We start from the raw sequence: 16,410 nt of genomic DNA, 5'->3' as shown, positions 1-16,410 counted from the left end.
CAGAATAGCGCTATTTACCTGTGTTTTTTTTGTTAAACTAATTAAAATCTACATTTATATAGATGATGTAAAAGGTCCCTTATGAAACTGAAAATAGTCTTATCAATCCTTTTTGATTTTTTCAAAGATTTTAGTGGCTGAACAACACTTCTGTGAAGATATAACCCATTTGTAACAACATCTAACCTTACATCAGCTTTGTGTGAAGCTAAAATAGTTTTAAAACCAAACATTACCTGTCTTAGTGAAATCCTTCAGACATTGTTTCATCCTTTCTCCAGCATGCAAAGGTAACTCCAATAGATGCGTACAAACGGCTGCACAGTTGTTCAAATCTGCATGTGCTGACAGACAGTTTTGCCTACTTATCGGAATTATGAGAGTTGTTGGTCCGACTCTATTTAATTGTTTGAACATTTTTTAGTTTTATGCCTTACCCAAAATATAAAAATAGATATAAATACATTTAGATAATTTACTTGAATCATTACTATTGGACTGTGAAGAGACTTTCAACCAGCACAAAAAAAATGCTTCTGAAGACAATCACCTACTGCACCTCTAAGTCTTGGGTGACAACTAAGTCTCGCTGGTCGCCGTCATTTTACCTCAGCTAATTCCGACTTATTAGCCGCTGAGCTCGGCATATACATCTGTAAAGTCACGAATAAAACGTCCATATTTTTTACAGTCTATTATATACCCTATAGAAAATTGACCTATCAGTAAGCCCCGCCCCCTCTTAGTTACGGTTGCTAACAACTGCCTTCCAACGACCGCTGTCAGTGTGAAAAACTTTTTGTAGGTCTCATACAGCCCAGTCTCATGGCAGTTTTTTATATAGTCATTTATATAGTCACAAAATGAATCTATTGATTCGTGTTTATGCACTTTATTTTGAACACGCTGTCAGTTTAGAAAAGACATGCATATAGAAAAACACTACCTGATAGAGAAAATATCTTTTTCAGTTTGTAAACACAATCTAAAGCAAATTCTCACAACACATGTAAATGGAGCAACACTCTGCAAATAGCACAAGCCACAACAGAAACGTGTCAGAGGGCTCCAAAAATGGATGAATTAGTCAGTGTTGTTATTAATATTATTATTATTATTATTTTTAAATATCCTAGTCTTATGATTGTGAAGACTAAACATTAAGCAGCCTAGTTTCTGTATTTTCACGTGCTGTGAGAATTTGCACGCGTGCGTGTTGTCAAATTGATGAAGTTGTTTGTTAGAATTTTTCCATTTGCATGCATTTTCTAAACCTGCAGCAAATTTGAGCTCTCTCGGCCACCATATGTGTTACAACATAATGATTGGCATCACTTTGAGTGACATTAAATAGCAGAGTAAAAAGCATTGCTGATTTAAGTTACCTTAAAACAAACGCATGTACCCTTGTTGATCTTCTGAACAATAAGTTGCTTTAGTTTTAGAAAATTGACTAAAATCATTCTTATTGACCATCCTCTCAAGACATACAAAAAAAACTAATCCAAGTATTAAGCTTCAGATCTTCTCTGTGTTTTTCTATGGCAAAGTATTTATGTGCAACTAATACTCACCTGCCATTGGCTCATTGTGTTTGAGGGGAGGAGTTTACTGATTGATCAATTCTTCCTTATTTGTGGCACAACACAAGTTCTTGACGTTTTGGAAAGACTCACATGTGACTTCTTGTCTTTGCAGTCTTTTACCATGGGAATCCAATGCGGTGACATATCGCTTTATGGGTTCAGACAACTGCATGTATCCATTCATTGAGACCATGAAGAAGAGAGGAGGCAATAGCCCACTGAAAGCTGATTAACACAGATACGAATCCTGCAGCCACTGATGTGTTACATGTTGAAATTAACACTGATGTGTGGGTAAATCCTGTTTGAAGTAAAATGAAAATCTTTTGTTTATTTATTTAAAAAAAAAAACAATTCCGTCTGGTTATAGGATTTCTGAAGTTAAATTTAGGATACAAGACATTTTAAGACAATTATGAATGAAATTTTAGACTTCTAAAAGGCTAAACGCTAAGGAGTTTTTCAAATGTCCCAGGTAGAAAAGATTTGCCCTAACAAAAAAAGTGATTATAACTTAATAATACAATAATAAAAAATTAAAATACTTTCGATATTTCTTAGCAAAATATTTAAATATTGTTTAAAAATAAGCAAGCTGTACTTGTATCCACCCCCCCCCCCCTATTTATTTTTATTATTTTTTTTTTTACAACATAAACTTTATGTTTAAAAAACTATAATAAACTAAATCTGTTCACTACAATCTGACCAGGTCAGAGTCCGTAGCAGTAAATACATGAAACAAATATTAAGCCATTATGATAAAGAGTTAAAAAATGACCTTTTTAAAGGGCACTTAGGTTACCCCTTTTTTCAGATTTAATTTAAAGTCTTTTGCGTCTCTAGAATGTGTATATAAAGTTTCAGATCAAAATACCCATCAGATTTTTCATTATACCTTTTACAAGATGCTGTCTTATACTGATTTCCAGCAGGGGGTGGTTTTGTCGTACTGCGAAAAAGAAAAAAAAAAAAGAAGCTTTTTCTTTCCCGCCCACTGTTTCTACAAGCCTCCTCCCTCAGCTGCGTCAGACAACAGACAGACTTAAAGGAAGGAGGTCTCACGTAGTGTTTGTGAGATACTACAGTAAGAACTAACCTTTACTAATCAGTATTGTGAAGTTGCATTGATGAGTCACACACAATATCGTTACAAAGTTAACGCGCGCGCGCGCACACAAACACACACACACCCCAGATGATACACACACACACACGCAGGCAGGCAGGCAGACAGAGAGACAGAGCGCGCTTAGCCTAGTTAAGGCTAACCTCAAGTGTGGATATCTGTTATGCTAATGTACAAAATAAACCTGATTTAACTTCCACAAACCGGGATTGAAGCGTCTTCTTTTATAATTGTTCTGACACGCGGCTGTGCTGATGAAGTAAAGCTGAAGTAAAACGCTGTAATTAATTACACACATACTCTGTTTTAAAACACTTTAAACATGTGAAACTTACTCTTAATCACATTTGATGATGATTGCTGATCCTAGCGAACAGAACAGACCTTTTATTCCCGGTTGCTTTGCGTATGTCTGTCTGGTCTTGTTGACATATATAGTACACGCGACTACCGGAACATGTTAATGCACGCAGCTGTCAATCAATTCGGTGGGCGGGGGGGATCACACACCTACGTAATGGTGCGATCGATTTGAAAACAGCTCCAATTGGCCGACCCTTTTTTTGTAGTTAAATTGAAAAAAAAAAGGACTGGGTGTGTTCATATCACCCCAGTATGACGGTCTATACACTATACCAACACACAGATCTGTCCAAACAGCTTGAAAAGTAGATTTTTTACCATAGGTGCCCTTTAAGTAAAAAGTTTAAAGTTTTATTGAGATGTAATGTTCATAATTGTATGAGCTTTGGGCACATTGGGTAGAACAAAGGAAAATTAAGACCTGTTAAAAATATTTAAGACCTACAACATTTCATTATATTTCGGGAAATGTAAGATTTTTTAAGGCCTAAAATTTACATTTTCAGATTAAAGACATTCTAAGATTCTGGGTTAATCACTTATGAGTGGGCCTTTCAACTACTATTGAAATTCTTCACATTTTTAATGTGTGGGTTTTTTTAGACTATACAAAGCAAATCAATGAGCATAATACTTGTTATATATTACTAACTCTATTGGAAAATACGTACATGTATAATTCTTTTCTGTGACTTTCTATTACGTTGAATTGAGAAACTGAGTTGCACTTGCTGTTGTGACAATTAAGTTTAAAAAGAAAGTGTACTCACTAATAGTAAATGGTATATTCAAATTCAAAATTTGATATGGCAAGTATGTAATAGCTATCATTTTTCTTTAGAGGGAGGTTTTACTGGTTTAGATACCACAGACCTCAGACCATCTTAATTCGAGGGACCTCCATGTATAAAGACCCTGTTTCATTAAATGTTTTTTTTACTTCTAAAGTGTCTCTATTATATTATATATTATATTCAAAATCCTAATTTAGTTTCCAACAATAGGTTTACATCCATCAAAAGTATAAGGAAAAAAAAAACATTAATTGTCTCATCTTTGTTGCAGCATTATTCCTAAGAGAATATAAGAAATTTGGTCTCTCTGATCTCCAGTGGTCTGCTGTGATTGGTCAAGATGGCCCTGTCTTTTGTCATTGGTCAACCACTTGCAGTATGATGCAAACCAAATGGTAGGGCTGGGTGATATCGAAAAAAAAAAATCTCTATATTGTCAACCTTTTTCTGATATTCGTTATATATCCCAATATGTTTGCATTTACTTTTAAACCGCAGAAAACATGATTTTTTTGTGCCTCTATTAAAAAAATAACTATGTAGAAAAGCTTCTGTTGCACAAACAAAATGTTAAGTACAAGTTAAGGCAATTTAAACTGTTAATGCAAAAAAAAAAAAGTGTTCAGTTACCGCCGTATGGTTTAAATTTATGTCCATTTCCACTGTCAAATGTACATTAAAAGCCAACCGCTTCGTACCACTTTTTGAGTTTATCAATATGAAAGATATTGGATAATCCCACATCGCGTTGGCGAATCATATCGATATATCCCAAGAACTCCCAGCCCAACCAAACAGCTATGAACATGTCTGATATCAGTTTATCATTTTAATACCCTGACATTTCTAATTCTTCAAGTTCATAATTCTAAGCATTAAAGGTCATGTAAAGTGAGGAACAAAGTAGCTTCTCCCCTATAAAAATAAAAAAAAAGCCAATAGCGTTTTGCTTCGTCATCGCTCTGAGAGTGGTTGAGCACAACCGCATCAAATGTGAAGCAACTTAAAGGGAATGGGGCATATCAGACACTAGAGAGCATTCGGTTGGTCACGATTTGATGAGGAAACCGAAGTAACCGCATATTAAGTTATGACGTATCGGTGAGGTATGGTATACTGCTTCTGGGTCCAACCTGCTACTCATTTGAATTGAAAAAATATTAGTTTATGACCACTTTTTAAGTCATATCACACATTGAAGTTAATTTTAAATGGTGTGCACATCAATCACTGGACTTGCTGCATCACAATCACTTTTGAATCACTTTTTGGCCACTGGATATTAGGCATGGATATATATATTGTCATATATAGTGATGTTCTAAAGTATTACATTGCTTTGCAAACGTTTATTATTACCAATAAATGAGTCTCCCTATACAGTTTGATATAGCACTTGGACCCGGAAGCCGCTTCGCGTGACGTCACACTTAACAAGCAGATGAGGTGACGTAAATAAAACCGTGATCCATTTAGGTGGAATTGACAAAATACTAGCTTTACACGTTTGTATGTTTTATATCTCCAAAATGTGAATTGTGACTTTTGGCGCGCACTAGCTTATAGATATCCTAAAAACAAACAATACTGATACTAGCTTAAATTTATGGGATCTTTCACATAGCTCAAATACACACCGACACACTTTTATTTGTGCGAGATGCACAAAGTTTTTACTTATATTTTGAGGAAAACAAAATCCAACTGGCAGAGTGGACAGGGTGGACACGGACAGGAGAATGCATCAGTTTAACTGACTGACATGACTGAACATTAGCGTGCTTGAACATACATTCACTCGCTCACGCTCTCTCACACAACAAACAGAAAAAACACAATCACACACTCTATACTGAAGTCACAACAACACTTTTTCCCAGACCTACATGACGATGTAGTTGAAATTTCGTTTTCCGTATGTGTTATGGTCGTCGTCGTAACTCAAAAAAAAGCACTGGAGAAAAATCACCGCAGCAGAGACATGTATGAGAGCTTCATCATATCCTTCAATGGGGTTTCATACTGCACTTCACAACAGCGCTAACACAATAACCCAACTCTATGGGTTCACATAACACAATGTTAAAAACAAGAGAAAAATAAAAGCGTGAAAATAAAAAAAATCATGAACAACGAAACATAGCCGGTCTACTCGAGTCAAACTTCACGATAATCTTTTTACAATTTAACAACGGAAAAACAAAACCTCCACTTCAATGGATATGATGAGGCGACTATTCCAAAGCGGTTAAAATGTATCGCCGTTTGCGTACAATTAAACAACTACGATATATCTTGACCTTGTTTAAATGAGTTTCATACTTCATTTAAATTGGGAATTGAAGACTTGTGTTTATGAGCAGCCGACAGAAACTCTGCTTCTGAATTTTCTCTAGTGTTTCGCAAATAAAATGACCACTTCGATAGACAATTCTAGGCTGTCCCATCCAGAGTCTTTCCCATGGTGCTTGAGTTAGCCGGTTTTAGTAATGCGTCACCCTCTAGGTCCTGTTTGGTGCACCTTTTGGGGAGAGACGGGTAAGACATGTAATGTAATGTAATGAAAAGCTATTATTACACTCTTCTTGGTCATTAGCTGAGCTCTTTTGAGGGTTAGTTCACCACAAAATGAAAATTCCATCATCATTTGCTCAGCGTCATATGTTGTTTTCAATTCATAAAACATTTTTTATGTTCAGAACAATCTAGTATTCAGATTTTTTTTAGGTTTGGAGCAGGATGAAGATGAGTAAATGACAGCCATTTTCATTTTTTGGTATGAATTGACCCTTGATCTAAAGTTCAACATCTATACAACTTACGGTTGCATGATACTGGAATTTGATACCAATAAATACTGAAATTTTAAAAACGTCCATTTCCTGCTAACATTTAAGCGCTACTGAATACTTCCTTAAACAGCGCTGATTTGCCATTGTGTTCACATGCTCAACAGAAATGACTGTGATTGGCCATGAAGGTCATCAGTTCAATGAACTCACTGCTGTTTACTGAGTGTAACTACAGATACACGGACATTGGAGCGTTTTAAAGCCGCAATTCAACAGCGGATCTCTCATATGTCAGGTTACAGACAAACCAACTGATCGACGTGACTTTGAAACACTCCAGTGTCCCTGTATCTGTAGTTACACTCAGTAAACAGCGGTGAGCTCGGTGATTTGATGACCTTCATGGCCAATCACAGTCATTTTTTGTTGAGCATGTGAACACATCGGCAAATCAGCGATGTTTAAAAACGTGCTCAGTAGCACTTAAATGTTAGCGTCAATAAAACTTCAATACCGATTGGTCCCGAATTCCAGTATCGTGACAACCCTAATACAACTAGCTTATATTGTAAAATGATTAATACATAAAATACTTGTAGGCATGAGACTGACCCTGACATTGGTCCATTAGCTGTGCGCTCATTGGACTGCTGGTCAAGTTCTGACAGGAGCTTCAGGATGTTCAAAGCAGCCTGTGAAGACAGGAAAAGGCATTTTAGCTAAAAACATAAGTAGTTGAAAACAAATGTTGAACAGTTCCATTGTATTGTACAATTCGGTACACCACAGGTCAAGTTTTAAAGTGCTAATATTTTTAAAAATGTTTCTGAACTAAGTGACACCAAGTGTACATTCAATTTTAAAAACTAAATGTTATCTTAAGAGAGAGAACCTAACCCAAAATGCAATTCGAAAGCTTAAGAAAATGGAAAACAAAATGGGTAGCATCCTTTTTAACGACTTTAAATAAAACTATAATAACAACAACAGTTTATAAATAAAGGGTTGGCATTAGGGCTGCATGAATAATCGGAAAAAAAAATTATGTTGATTCGACTCTACACACGAACTTAATCCAGCAATTCTACGATTCCGCCAATTATATTTTCATAAAAGGCAGTCGCACAAGTCTTCACATTGTTTTATATACATTACTCAGCAACACGGACACCTCGAAATAGTGTTAAAATGTTTTATATTGTATTTATAAGGTATAATTTACCCAAAAATGTCAATTCTGTCTTAATGTAATGACGTATTCGCAGCCACAAAATCACACGAGCTGATGCACTGTTCATTAACAACTAAGAGGACGTGCACATGGTCGCAAATGATGTCTTGTTTAGTAAACTAAACCTGCATAGGTTGTGAATAACTGGTAATAAATTTGTAAATAACAATCAGTTTGTTAAACAGAATGGTCGTATGGGAGCTGCACGGGAAGTTTGATTTGCATGCATGTTTTTTTTTTTCTTAGAGTGACAGCAGCCATGACATGAGCGCACTTGGCAGTGAAAGTGAAAGACCGCACATCATTTATATGATCATATCACATTTTAAAGTTATGATTACGACAAGCATTGGATATGATTTTTCTTTCATAGCGAACACAGTGTTGTGCATGATAATAAATGTGTACCAGTGTCAGATTAACTACTCTAGCCTGTTGAATATAATGCAAGAGGCAATCTGAAAATGACAAATGTCTCATTTTACCAGTGAAAAAAAATGGTCTCAATGTTGTCAATGACAAGCACAAATCTCAAACATAATATTTCAACATCAGAATTATGAATAGTTGTATTCTATATTCTATTCTATAGTTGTCCCAGTTTTCCCCACAGTCCAACGACATATGCTGTAGGTGAATTGAATAAACTAAATTGGTGTGTGAATGCAAGAGTGTGTATGGGTGTTTCCCAGTACTTGGCTGCGGCTGAAAGGCCATCCACTGTGTAAAACATATGCTGGAATAGCTGGTGGTTCATTCTGCTGTGGCGACCCCTGATTAATTAGTTTACCCCTTAGTTTTATTTGGACTACGCCGAAGGAAAATGAATGAATTAAGGAACGTCTTTTTCAGTTCATAATATTTGACCATTAGTTTTTCAAGCTACTTGTATTCAGCTTAAAGTGCCATTTAAAGGCTTAACTAGGTTAATTAGGTTAAATAGACAAGTCATTAGACGACTGGTTTGTTTTGTAGCCAACCGAAAAAATGGGGCTGATAATATTTAATAATCATTCATTCATTTATTTTCTTTTCGGCTTAGTCCCTTTATTAATCTGGAGTTGCCACAGCTAAATGAACCGAAAACTATTCCAGCATATGTTTTACGCAAGGATGCCCTTCCAGCTCCAACCTATCTCTGGGAAACATCCATGCACACTCATTCACACTTATACACTATGGACAATTTATCCTACCCACTTCACCTGCACTGCATGTCTTTAGACTGTGGGGGAAACCAGAGCACCCGGAAGAACCACGCAAACACAGGGAGAACATGCAAACTCCACACAGAAACACAAACTGACCCAGACAAGGCTCGAACCAGTGACCTTTCTTGCTGTAAGGCGACACTACCTACTGCGCCACTGCGTCGCCATAATATTTAATATAAAAATTATATCTATATTTTTTAACTGCTGATGTTCCAGTCAAATTAAAAGAAATGTGACTTTCTCCAGAGGAAAAAAAAATACTGTTGAAATGTCCTTGGTTCTGTAAAACATCTCTTGGGAAAATTTTGAATAATGATGAAAATGTTCACAGGAGGGTTAATCATTTAATCATCGACTGTATAAAGCTTAACATGATGCTCACCATGTCATGGCAGGACTCCACGTCCTTGCCGATGCCGTGGCTGATGAGAGGAGGCTGAGAGGAGCAGTTGATCAAAGACACAAACTCGTTCTTGTTATTTTTGGGAAAGTCTTTATATTCAACCTGTGCCAAAACAAATCAATAAATCAAAACATGTTGGGTTGATAAAGTGTATTTGCAGACATATTCAGTACCTGTAAGCCCTGTACATTGGCCAGGTAGCTGAGCTGTTCAGATGGTCTGGTCAGGGGCCCTTGGGGTCTGTGTGCCAGGCTGTTGTTGGTCTTCAGTATTCCCTCAGCGGTCGGGGAAGTGCCAGCGTACAGCAGCTCATTGGCAATCATGGCCGTCACTGTAGCGTTGGCTGGGTTTGGGGCAGCTGTGCGACCGTAGTCTTTGGCATGGGGACCCTGGTTGGCACCCACCGCCTGTGCTACCTCAGGCACCATGGGTAAAATGCCAGCCGGAAGCTGCTGATGGCTGAGGAAGGGAAGGCGGAAATCCTCCTCCTTACTGACCACTATAAGGAAGATAAGAGTTGGTCACAAGCAGGAAATCTTCACTAAAACGTGTATGAAAAATGACAGCAAAACACATACCAAGACCAGCTTTCTCCATAGATCCCGGCTCAAAAAAGGTCACTTTTCGTCCATCTCCAAGTTTCTTAGCAGGCGGCTTTACAAAGATAAAATGTATATACACTTAAAGGGACAGTTCACTCAAAAATGAACATTTATTTATTTACTCATCCTCTACTTGTTTCAAGCCTGTTTGAGTTTCTTTCTTCTGTTCAATACAAGGGAAACTGTACTGAAGAATGTTGTGAGAAAAAACAGCCATTGACTTGTATGGTATTTTTGTTCATACTATGGATGTTAATGATTGTTTTGCTGTTTGGTACAACGTGAGAATAAGTAAATAATAAATTAAAAAAAAAAAAAAAATGTTATGTGGGGATTTTAGAACTTAAAAATGTGCAATTTTCAAAATGTTCAAATAATAATATATTATAATTAGGAAAATCAGTTCTTTGTAACTTTCTTTACATTTATTTAAAAAATATTTTTAGATAAAAGTTTTTTTTTACATAAATATGGCTATAAAGTAAAGCATAAAGTAGTTTTGTTTTGCGTTTGCATTATTAAACACTAAAATAAAATATAAAATAATAAAATATTTTTATATTTTAATAAAATAAAATAAATTAATTAATTAATAAATAAATAATTAAAATAGAATAGATTAAAATAATTTTTTTCAGTGTTGGTGAAAGTTACTTTTGAAAGTTTTAATGCATTACAAGTGTGCCTCAACCCCTGGGCTGCGAACCGGTACGGCTCTTTGGATCAATATGTACCGGCCTGCACAAGAAACCATTAAATATTTCTGTTTTATTTATTATCCGAGTCAGAAGGATCATTTATTTAAAAAAATGACTGTATTCTCGGTTACATCTTGGTCACTCGAGCTCCCCAAATTTAACTCACAAGCTAGCAAAAGGAGTAAGAAACAGATGTCTTTGGAAAGTTTCTTTGTGAAGGGGAAAAGGCCAAGTGAAGAACCCATGAACTACCAAGGAATAGATCCATAACCCATTTGTCAACAAATTAGGTAAATCCAGCATGTCTGTGCAAGAAGATCAACTGCTGGAGATGGCAAATGAAGGTGGCTGTTCATACATGGCGTTTCTTTCCTGCATCCAAGTTCGTTATTTCCAATGGAGGCGCACATATCTTCAAAATGCTACGAGCACACAGCGAGTCATGTGATAAGACCTGACCAATCAGCTTCATATTTTGTATGGAATATAGACATTTAATGGTCGCCAACATTTTTAATTTTAGTAAATATAAAATAACTAATAACTAAATAAATAAATACCGAACATTTAAATACATTAACCATTAATATGTTAAATAGAAATGTTAAAAATACATTTACATTTGGTGACCAAGTTTATATTTCGGTTTCTACTGCACACCTTAAAGAGAGAGAATAACAAATTGAAATCCCATCCTCTACTTTGGAGGAGGGATTGAGCCGTATTCACTCTTGCTCTATAAATGTAAGACTACAGCTCATCCAATTTAAAGTGATGCATAGATTACACTATACTAAAGCCAAAATTAATAAGTTGTATACTTTTATCTCTCCTTTGTGTGATAGATGCAAAGGCGCAATTAGGACCTAAGGTCATATAATTCTGTCCAGAAGTATCTGAATTTTGAAAAGGTATCTTCGGACTTTATTTCCAGGCTTTTAAAACGGACATAAAAATTGATGTGGAATTAGCATTATTTGGATGTTCAGACCAGGATCTAACTTGGCCTAAACAACAACAACTCTTCCTTATGTTTGGCATGTTGCTGTACAAGAGAGTAAATCTGATGGAGTAGAAATCCACGCCACTTCTCACTTCCCACGCCATTTTTTTTTCTTTTAATGGTTAGGGGAAATGGTTTCAGCCCTCAAGCTGGAAAGGTTACGTTTCTCTAGATTTGGAAACAGAAGATGTATGATAAAATATGGGGCCCCTTCCTAAGATGTACATGTTAATAATGTCTCTGTAATATTTTTACATGTCATTCTATTTTGTTTCTTAAGGCTGATTTATACTTCTGCGTCAAACGCCGGCGTATGCCACAGCGCTGACGCAAAGCCCTTCGCCGTGGCCGTAGGCGTCGCTGACGTGCACCTCTCAAAAAATGTAACTACACATCGCAACGATGCGTAGCGCAAGCTCTGTGATTGGTCGGCTTGGTAGCGCTGACGAGTCTGGGCAGGACCGAGAGCCGCGTGAATGGTTCAAGCCTGATGGAGCGATTGTTTACAAGTGTGGAGTCCCATGAAGGAGCTCCGGATGGAAAGATTTGTTTTGTGTTTACCTCAAAGTTAAAGTTGTTGCACGTCCGCTGGTTCCTGCCACAAAATGAGCAAGTTTGAGCCACTTGTACATCCCTGAAGTGTTCAGGAAAAGCAAAACAGCAGCAAAGAAACTCGACACGGAGGAGCATTAACACCTCACTGCCAACTAGCGTTTCAGAAGTGTTAATGCAGACCAACAGAGACAGTGCGCAGAAGTATAAATGCACAGCTACACGCATTGCATGCGAAGTGGGTTACGCCGCTTACTTGACGCAGAAGTATAAACCAGGCTTTATTCTACTAATCTGGCTGAATTTCGTTTTTAATGGTGCTGTATAATTGCTGTATTGTGAGTTAAAGTTTTGGTGCACGTTCTAGTCGGTATCATGTAATAACACTGAGATAGTTTGTTAACATATATACATTATGCACACTGCAGGGTATTATGTTTTCATAAAAACTTCTAAAGTAAAATAAATAAATAAAATACATTGTGTCAGGCAGGAAGTCCATCGAGGCCCTGGACTCCGCAGAGCAAACAAACACTGGTAATAAGCAGACACTCACTTTCTCATCAGTTTTCAGTGCCGGTTTGGGAGGTTGTGGCTGAGGCACTTTGAAGCCCAGAAGTTCCAGCATTTTCTCCGCTGCATTTCGCTTGGCCACTTTTTTACTAGGTCCCATTCCCTCAGCATTCTGACCCGCAACTGATACCTGAGTGAGAAAAAAAAAACAGAAAGCAGCACAGGGACGCATAAGTCTTCCAGGAACATTTTTTGAGAATAAACAATTTTGCGGCATGTAGTAGACAATGACAGCCAGAAGAAGAACATGGCCTTCATACGCAAAATGTGCAGTGATGCACTGTAAATGTGCTGAGTCAGAGAGTGATGGAGTACCTGCATGACAAACTCTCTGCGCCGAGGCAGTCCTCGCTCCGTTACTAAAGTGTACTCTGGCTCTTTTTCTTTCTTGGCCTGCTGGATCTGAGCCAGTCTGCTGATGGGGTTCATGCCCTGACCGTACTCTGGACTGGTCTGCAGCTGAGAGAGAGAGATTGTAATAAAGAAAATTGTTTTCATTCTTTTCCAGATAAATTTAGTGCATTTTGATATTGGGGAATAAACAAAGACAAATTCGTTAAATCAGAATTGATCCATTCCTGTCCTCGCACCCCCCACATTCAGTATGATTCCTTTTTACATTAGACTTTGTTCTAATTCAACAACAAGTGCCCTGCAAAGTGGACTCTGCAAGATGTATTCATTCAAATGGCATTTTAGTGTGTGGTATGTGAATTTATATTGTTTTTAATTACGGAGGGACAGTTGAAGTCAGAATTATAAGCCCACCTGTATATTTTTGTCCTCAATTTCTGTTTAACGGAAAGAACACATTTCTAAACATAATAGCTTTAATAACTCATTTCTAATGAATGATTTATCTTATCTTTGCCATGATGACAGTAAATAATATTTTACTAGATATTTTAAAAGACACTAGTATTCAGCTTAAAGTGCAATTTAAAGGCTTAACTAGGTTAATTAGTCTACAAAAAAAAAAACACTGTTATAAAATGACTATCAAAAAATATTGCTCAAGGTGACTAATGATATTGACCTTGAAATGGATGTATTCCAGCCAAAATTAAACAAAAAAGAAGAAAAAACAGGAGAGAAAATATTATAGGAAATACTGTGAAAAAATCATTTGGCAAACAACAGGAGGGCTAATCATTTCGACTTCATTTGTACAGTATATTATGTCACACTTTAATTCTTTTCTAGTAAGGCTGCAGGCAATGCCATAGTGTAAATCCACAAATTAACATTCTGAAGAGAAATAAAGGCTTCTTGTGCTCAGGTAGAGAGCAATGAAGGAGAACGGGCTAGGGATGAAAGACACATCCCTACGCAGTGCACAGTCAAAACACAGTTCAATCATGGAGCTCTATCTAAATCAGCTGTGATAAATAAAAGAGACATGCGAAAATAAATAATAATAAATGGTCTGCATTGTTAGCATCACATAATTTCTTGATTTGGGTATATATGAATAAAGATATGAATATCTCAGGTACACTGTCATACTTAAAACATAAAAAAATAAACTTTTTTGGTTCTGTAACACCTTTTGTTTTAAAAGCTGTTCTTTGCTCATTTCTATTAAATCAAAGATTACATTTACTAAAAAGAATTAATCAGAGTTTTAACAAAGTGATGAAGCACTACAACAGTTTTACAAATTGTATAATAATAAAACTGTTTCTTTAACAAATCATATATATATATATATATATATATATATATATATATATATATATATATATATATATATATATATATGTGTGTGTGTGTGTGTGTGTGTGTGTGTGTGTGTGTGTGTGTGTGTGTGTGTATATGTATGTATGCAGCATATATATATATATATATATATATATATATATATATATATATATATATATATATATATATATATATATACATACACACTTTTAAAAAATATTTTTTAATCACGTGACAATCAAGAATTATAATATATGTGAATAAAGAATTCTAAATACATACATATATATATATATATATATATACATACACACACACACACACACACACACACACACACACATATATATACATATATATATATATATATATATATATGAATTATGAAGAATTATAAAATATACATGATATGATGATAAAATGTGCAAATTATGTAATATGAAAAGCATGTTACATTTTAAATAGGTTTATCAATCAAAATCTTTTTTTTTTCTTTTTGCAAAGATGTGAATGATTTCAGAGGTTTAGAGCCAGTCATCCTCAAACTGAATCGTGCTTTACCTTAATTATGGACTTGCTTTTCTTCTTAATGCGTAATGGTATTTTGTCAGTGGCAGGAAGTTGAGGCAGTCTGCGCAGCTCCTCCAGGACGGCGATGGCAGCTTGTTTCTTTGCAATCTTCTTGCTTTTGCCTTCACCCTCCCCTGCAAACTCACCTACCACTACCCTCACCACAAAACTCTTCATGTGAGGAGCCCCTGCCTCTTTTAGCACCTGTGAACAATGGCAAGAGTAAAAAAAAATCAACTTCTTGTACCGTCATTACAAAACTCACTTTGCATGTTTTACATTTATCATTTAAATACATTATGAGGGGGGGTGTATTTTTGTGCATTTCTAGTATGGCTATGTGTCATAATATGGCTCAATATTTGAGTTATGGCAGTAAAACTGCTAGTACATGGCAAGTTCCTATTTTTAGGGATTAATCAATTTAAAAAAAATTAAATCATCTCTTTCTGAGTGGATCTGTGAATCACTGACTCAAACGATTGATTGAAAAAACAGATTAATTTCAAAATTTAACAGCAGTGTTGCTCTGATCTGCTTGTGAAACTTTTGGGACAGCGGGGAATAAACAAGTCAGTAAACTTGCTTTAGCAATGTAAATTTACCAATACACATTTTTAAATTGGGTGAAACCAAAAACGCATGCTACAACAGTTTAAAATATTCAGTCGGGCCAATAACATGATTGGGCAGACTTGATGGTATTTCAATTGGCTCAACACATAATTCCTCATTGAGCCAATTCTATCAGGCTGTTGCTACAATTGAAAAAAAAAATCAGTTTGCTGAATTTCATTTGAGCCCAGTGTTAGGGGTGTTGCATTACTAAGTAACGCGAGATACATAATAATACTACTTTTCTAGGTAACAGTCAGTGTGCTGTTAATTTCAAAGCTCCTCTATTTAAAAAAAATGTTCCCCCAACACTGGGCCAACTGAAAAATGTAGATGTGACCAGTCACTAGAACATTGAGCTTGGGCTTTAATTTTTTACAGTTTACACAAACACTAAAACTTAGTAAAATGAGTAAAAATTTAGTAAAAACTGAAACTAAGGGTGCTTTCACACCTACACTTTTGTTTAGGAACGTGTCACGTTTGCCCAGTTAGCGCGGTTCGTTTGGCATATTTGAACAGGGCAATCGCGCTCTGTTCCGCGTCAAAGTAATCGCTCCGAGATCACTTGAATGAGGTGGTCT

General features: G+C 36.1%; 2 protein-coding genes across 10 annotated transcripts in view; one reads left to right on the top strand and one right to left on the bottom strand.

Annotated features, from left to right (window-relative positions):
• Positions 1-5,996, top strand: part of rdh20 (retinol dehydrogenase 20) — a 26,822-nt gene extending 20,826 nt beyond the window's left edge. For 3 of the 4 annotated variants that reach the window (XM_073954519.1, XM_678508.10, XM_073954521.1), the window contains exon 5: positions 1,699-4,026. In XM_073954519.1, coding sequence (XP_073810620.1) covers positions 1,699-1,819 — 121 coding nt within the window. In that variant the 3' untranslated portion in view covers positions 1,820-4,026. Of the gene's footprint in view, positions 1-1,698 lie in introns of all 4 variants that reach the window. The other variant, XR_012408195.1, reaches the window with a different exon arrangement.
• The window catches only part of stau1 (staufen double-stranded RNA binding protein 1), a 23,140-nt gene continuing 12,244 nt past the window's right edge, over positions 5,515-16,410 (bottom strand). For 4 of the 6 annotated variants that reach the window (NM_205561.2, XM_005168759.5, XM_005168761.5 and 1 more), the window contains exons 8-15: positions 15,203-15,415; positions 13,256-13,399; positions 12,924-13,070; positions 10,091-10,166; positions 9,686-10,011; positions 9,492-9,614; positions 7,277-7,356; positions 5,515-6,393 (exon numbers count right to left, since the gene is read on the bottom strand). In NM_205561.2, the coding sequence (NP_991124.2) occupies positions 6,306-6,393; positions 7,277-7,356; positions 9,492-9,614; positions 9,686-10,011; positions 10,091-10,166; positions 12,924-13,070; positions 13,256-13,399; positions 15,203-15,415 (1,197 nt within the window). In that variant the 3' untranslated portion in view covers positions 5,515-6,305. Of the gene's footprint in view, positions 6,835-7,178; positions 7,357-9,491; positions 9,615-9,685; positions 10,012-10,090; positions 10,167-12,923; positions 13,071-13,255; positions 13,400-15,202; positions 15,416-16,410 lie in introns of all 6 variants that reach the window. The other 2 variants (XM_073952625.1, XM_073952627.1) reach the window with 1 other exon arrangement.

This window comes from Danio rerio, chromosome 6, assembly GCF_049306965.1.
Source record: "Danio rerio strain Tuebingen ecotype United States chromosome 6, GRCz12tu, whole genome shotgun sequence".
NCBI lineage: Eukaryota > Metazoa > Chordata > Actinopteri > Cypriniformes > Danionidae > Danio > Danio rerio.
Note: the sequence above shows the minus strand (reverse complement) of the source record. Positions and strands in the feature narration are given on the sequence as shown.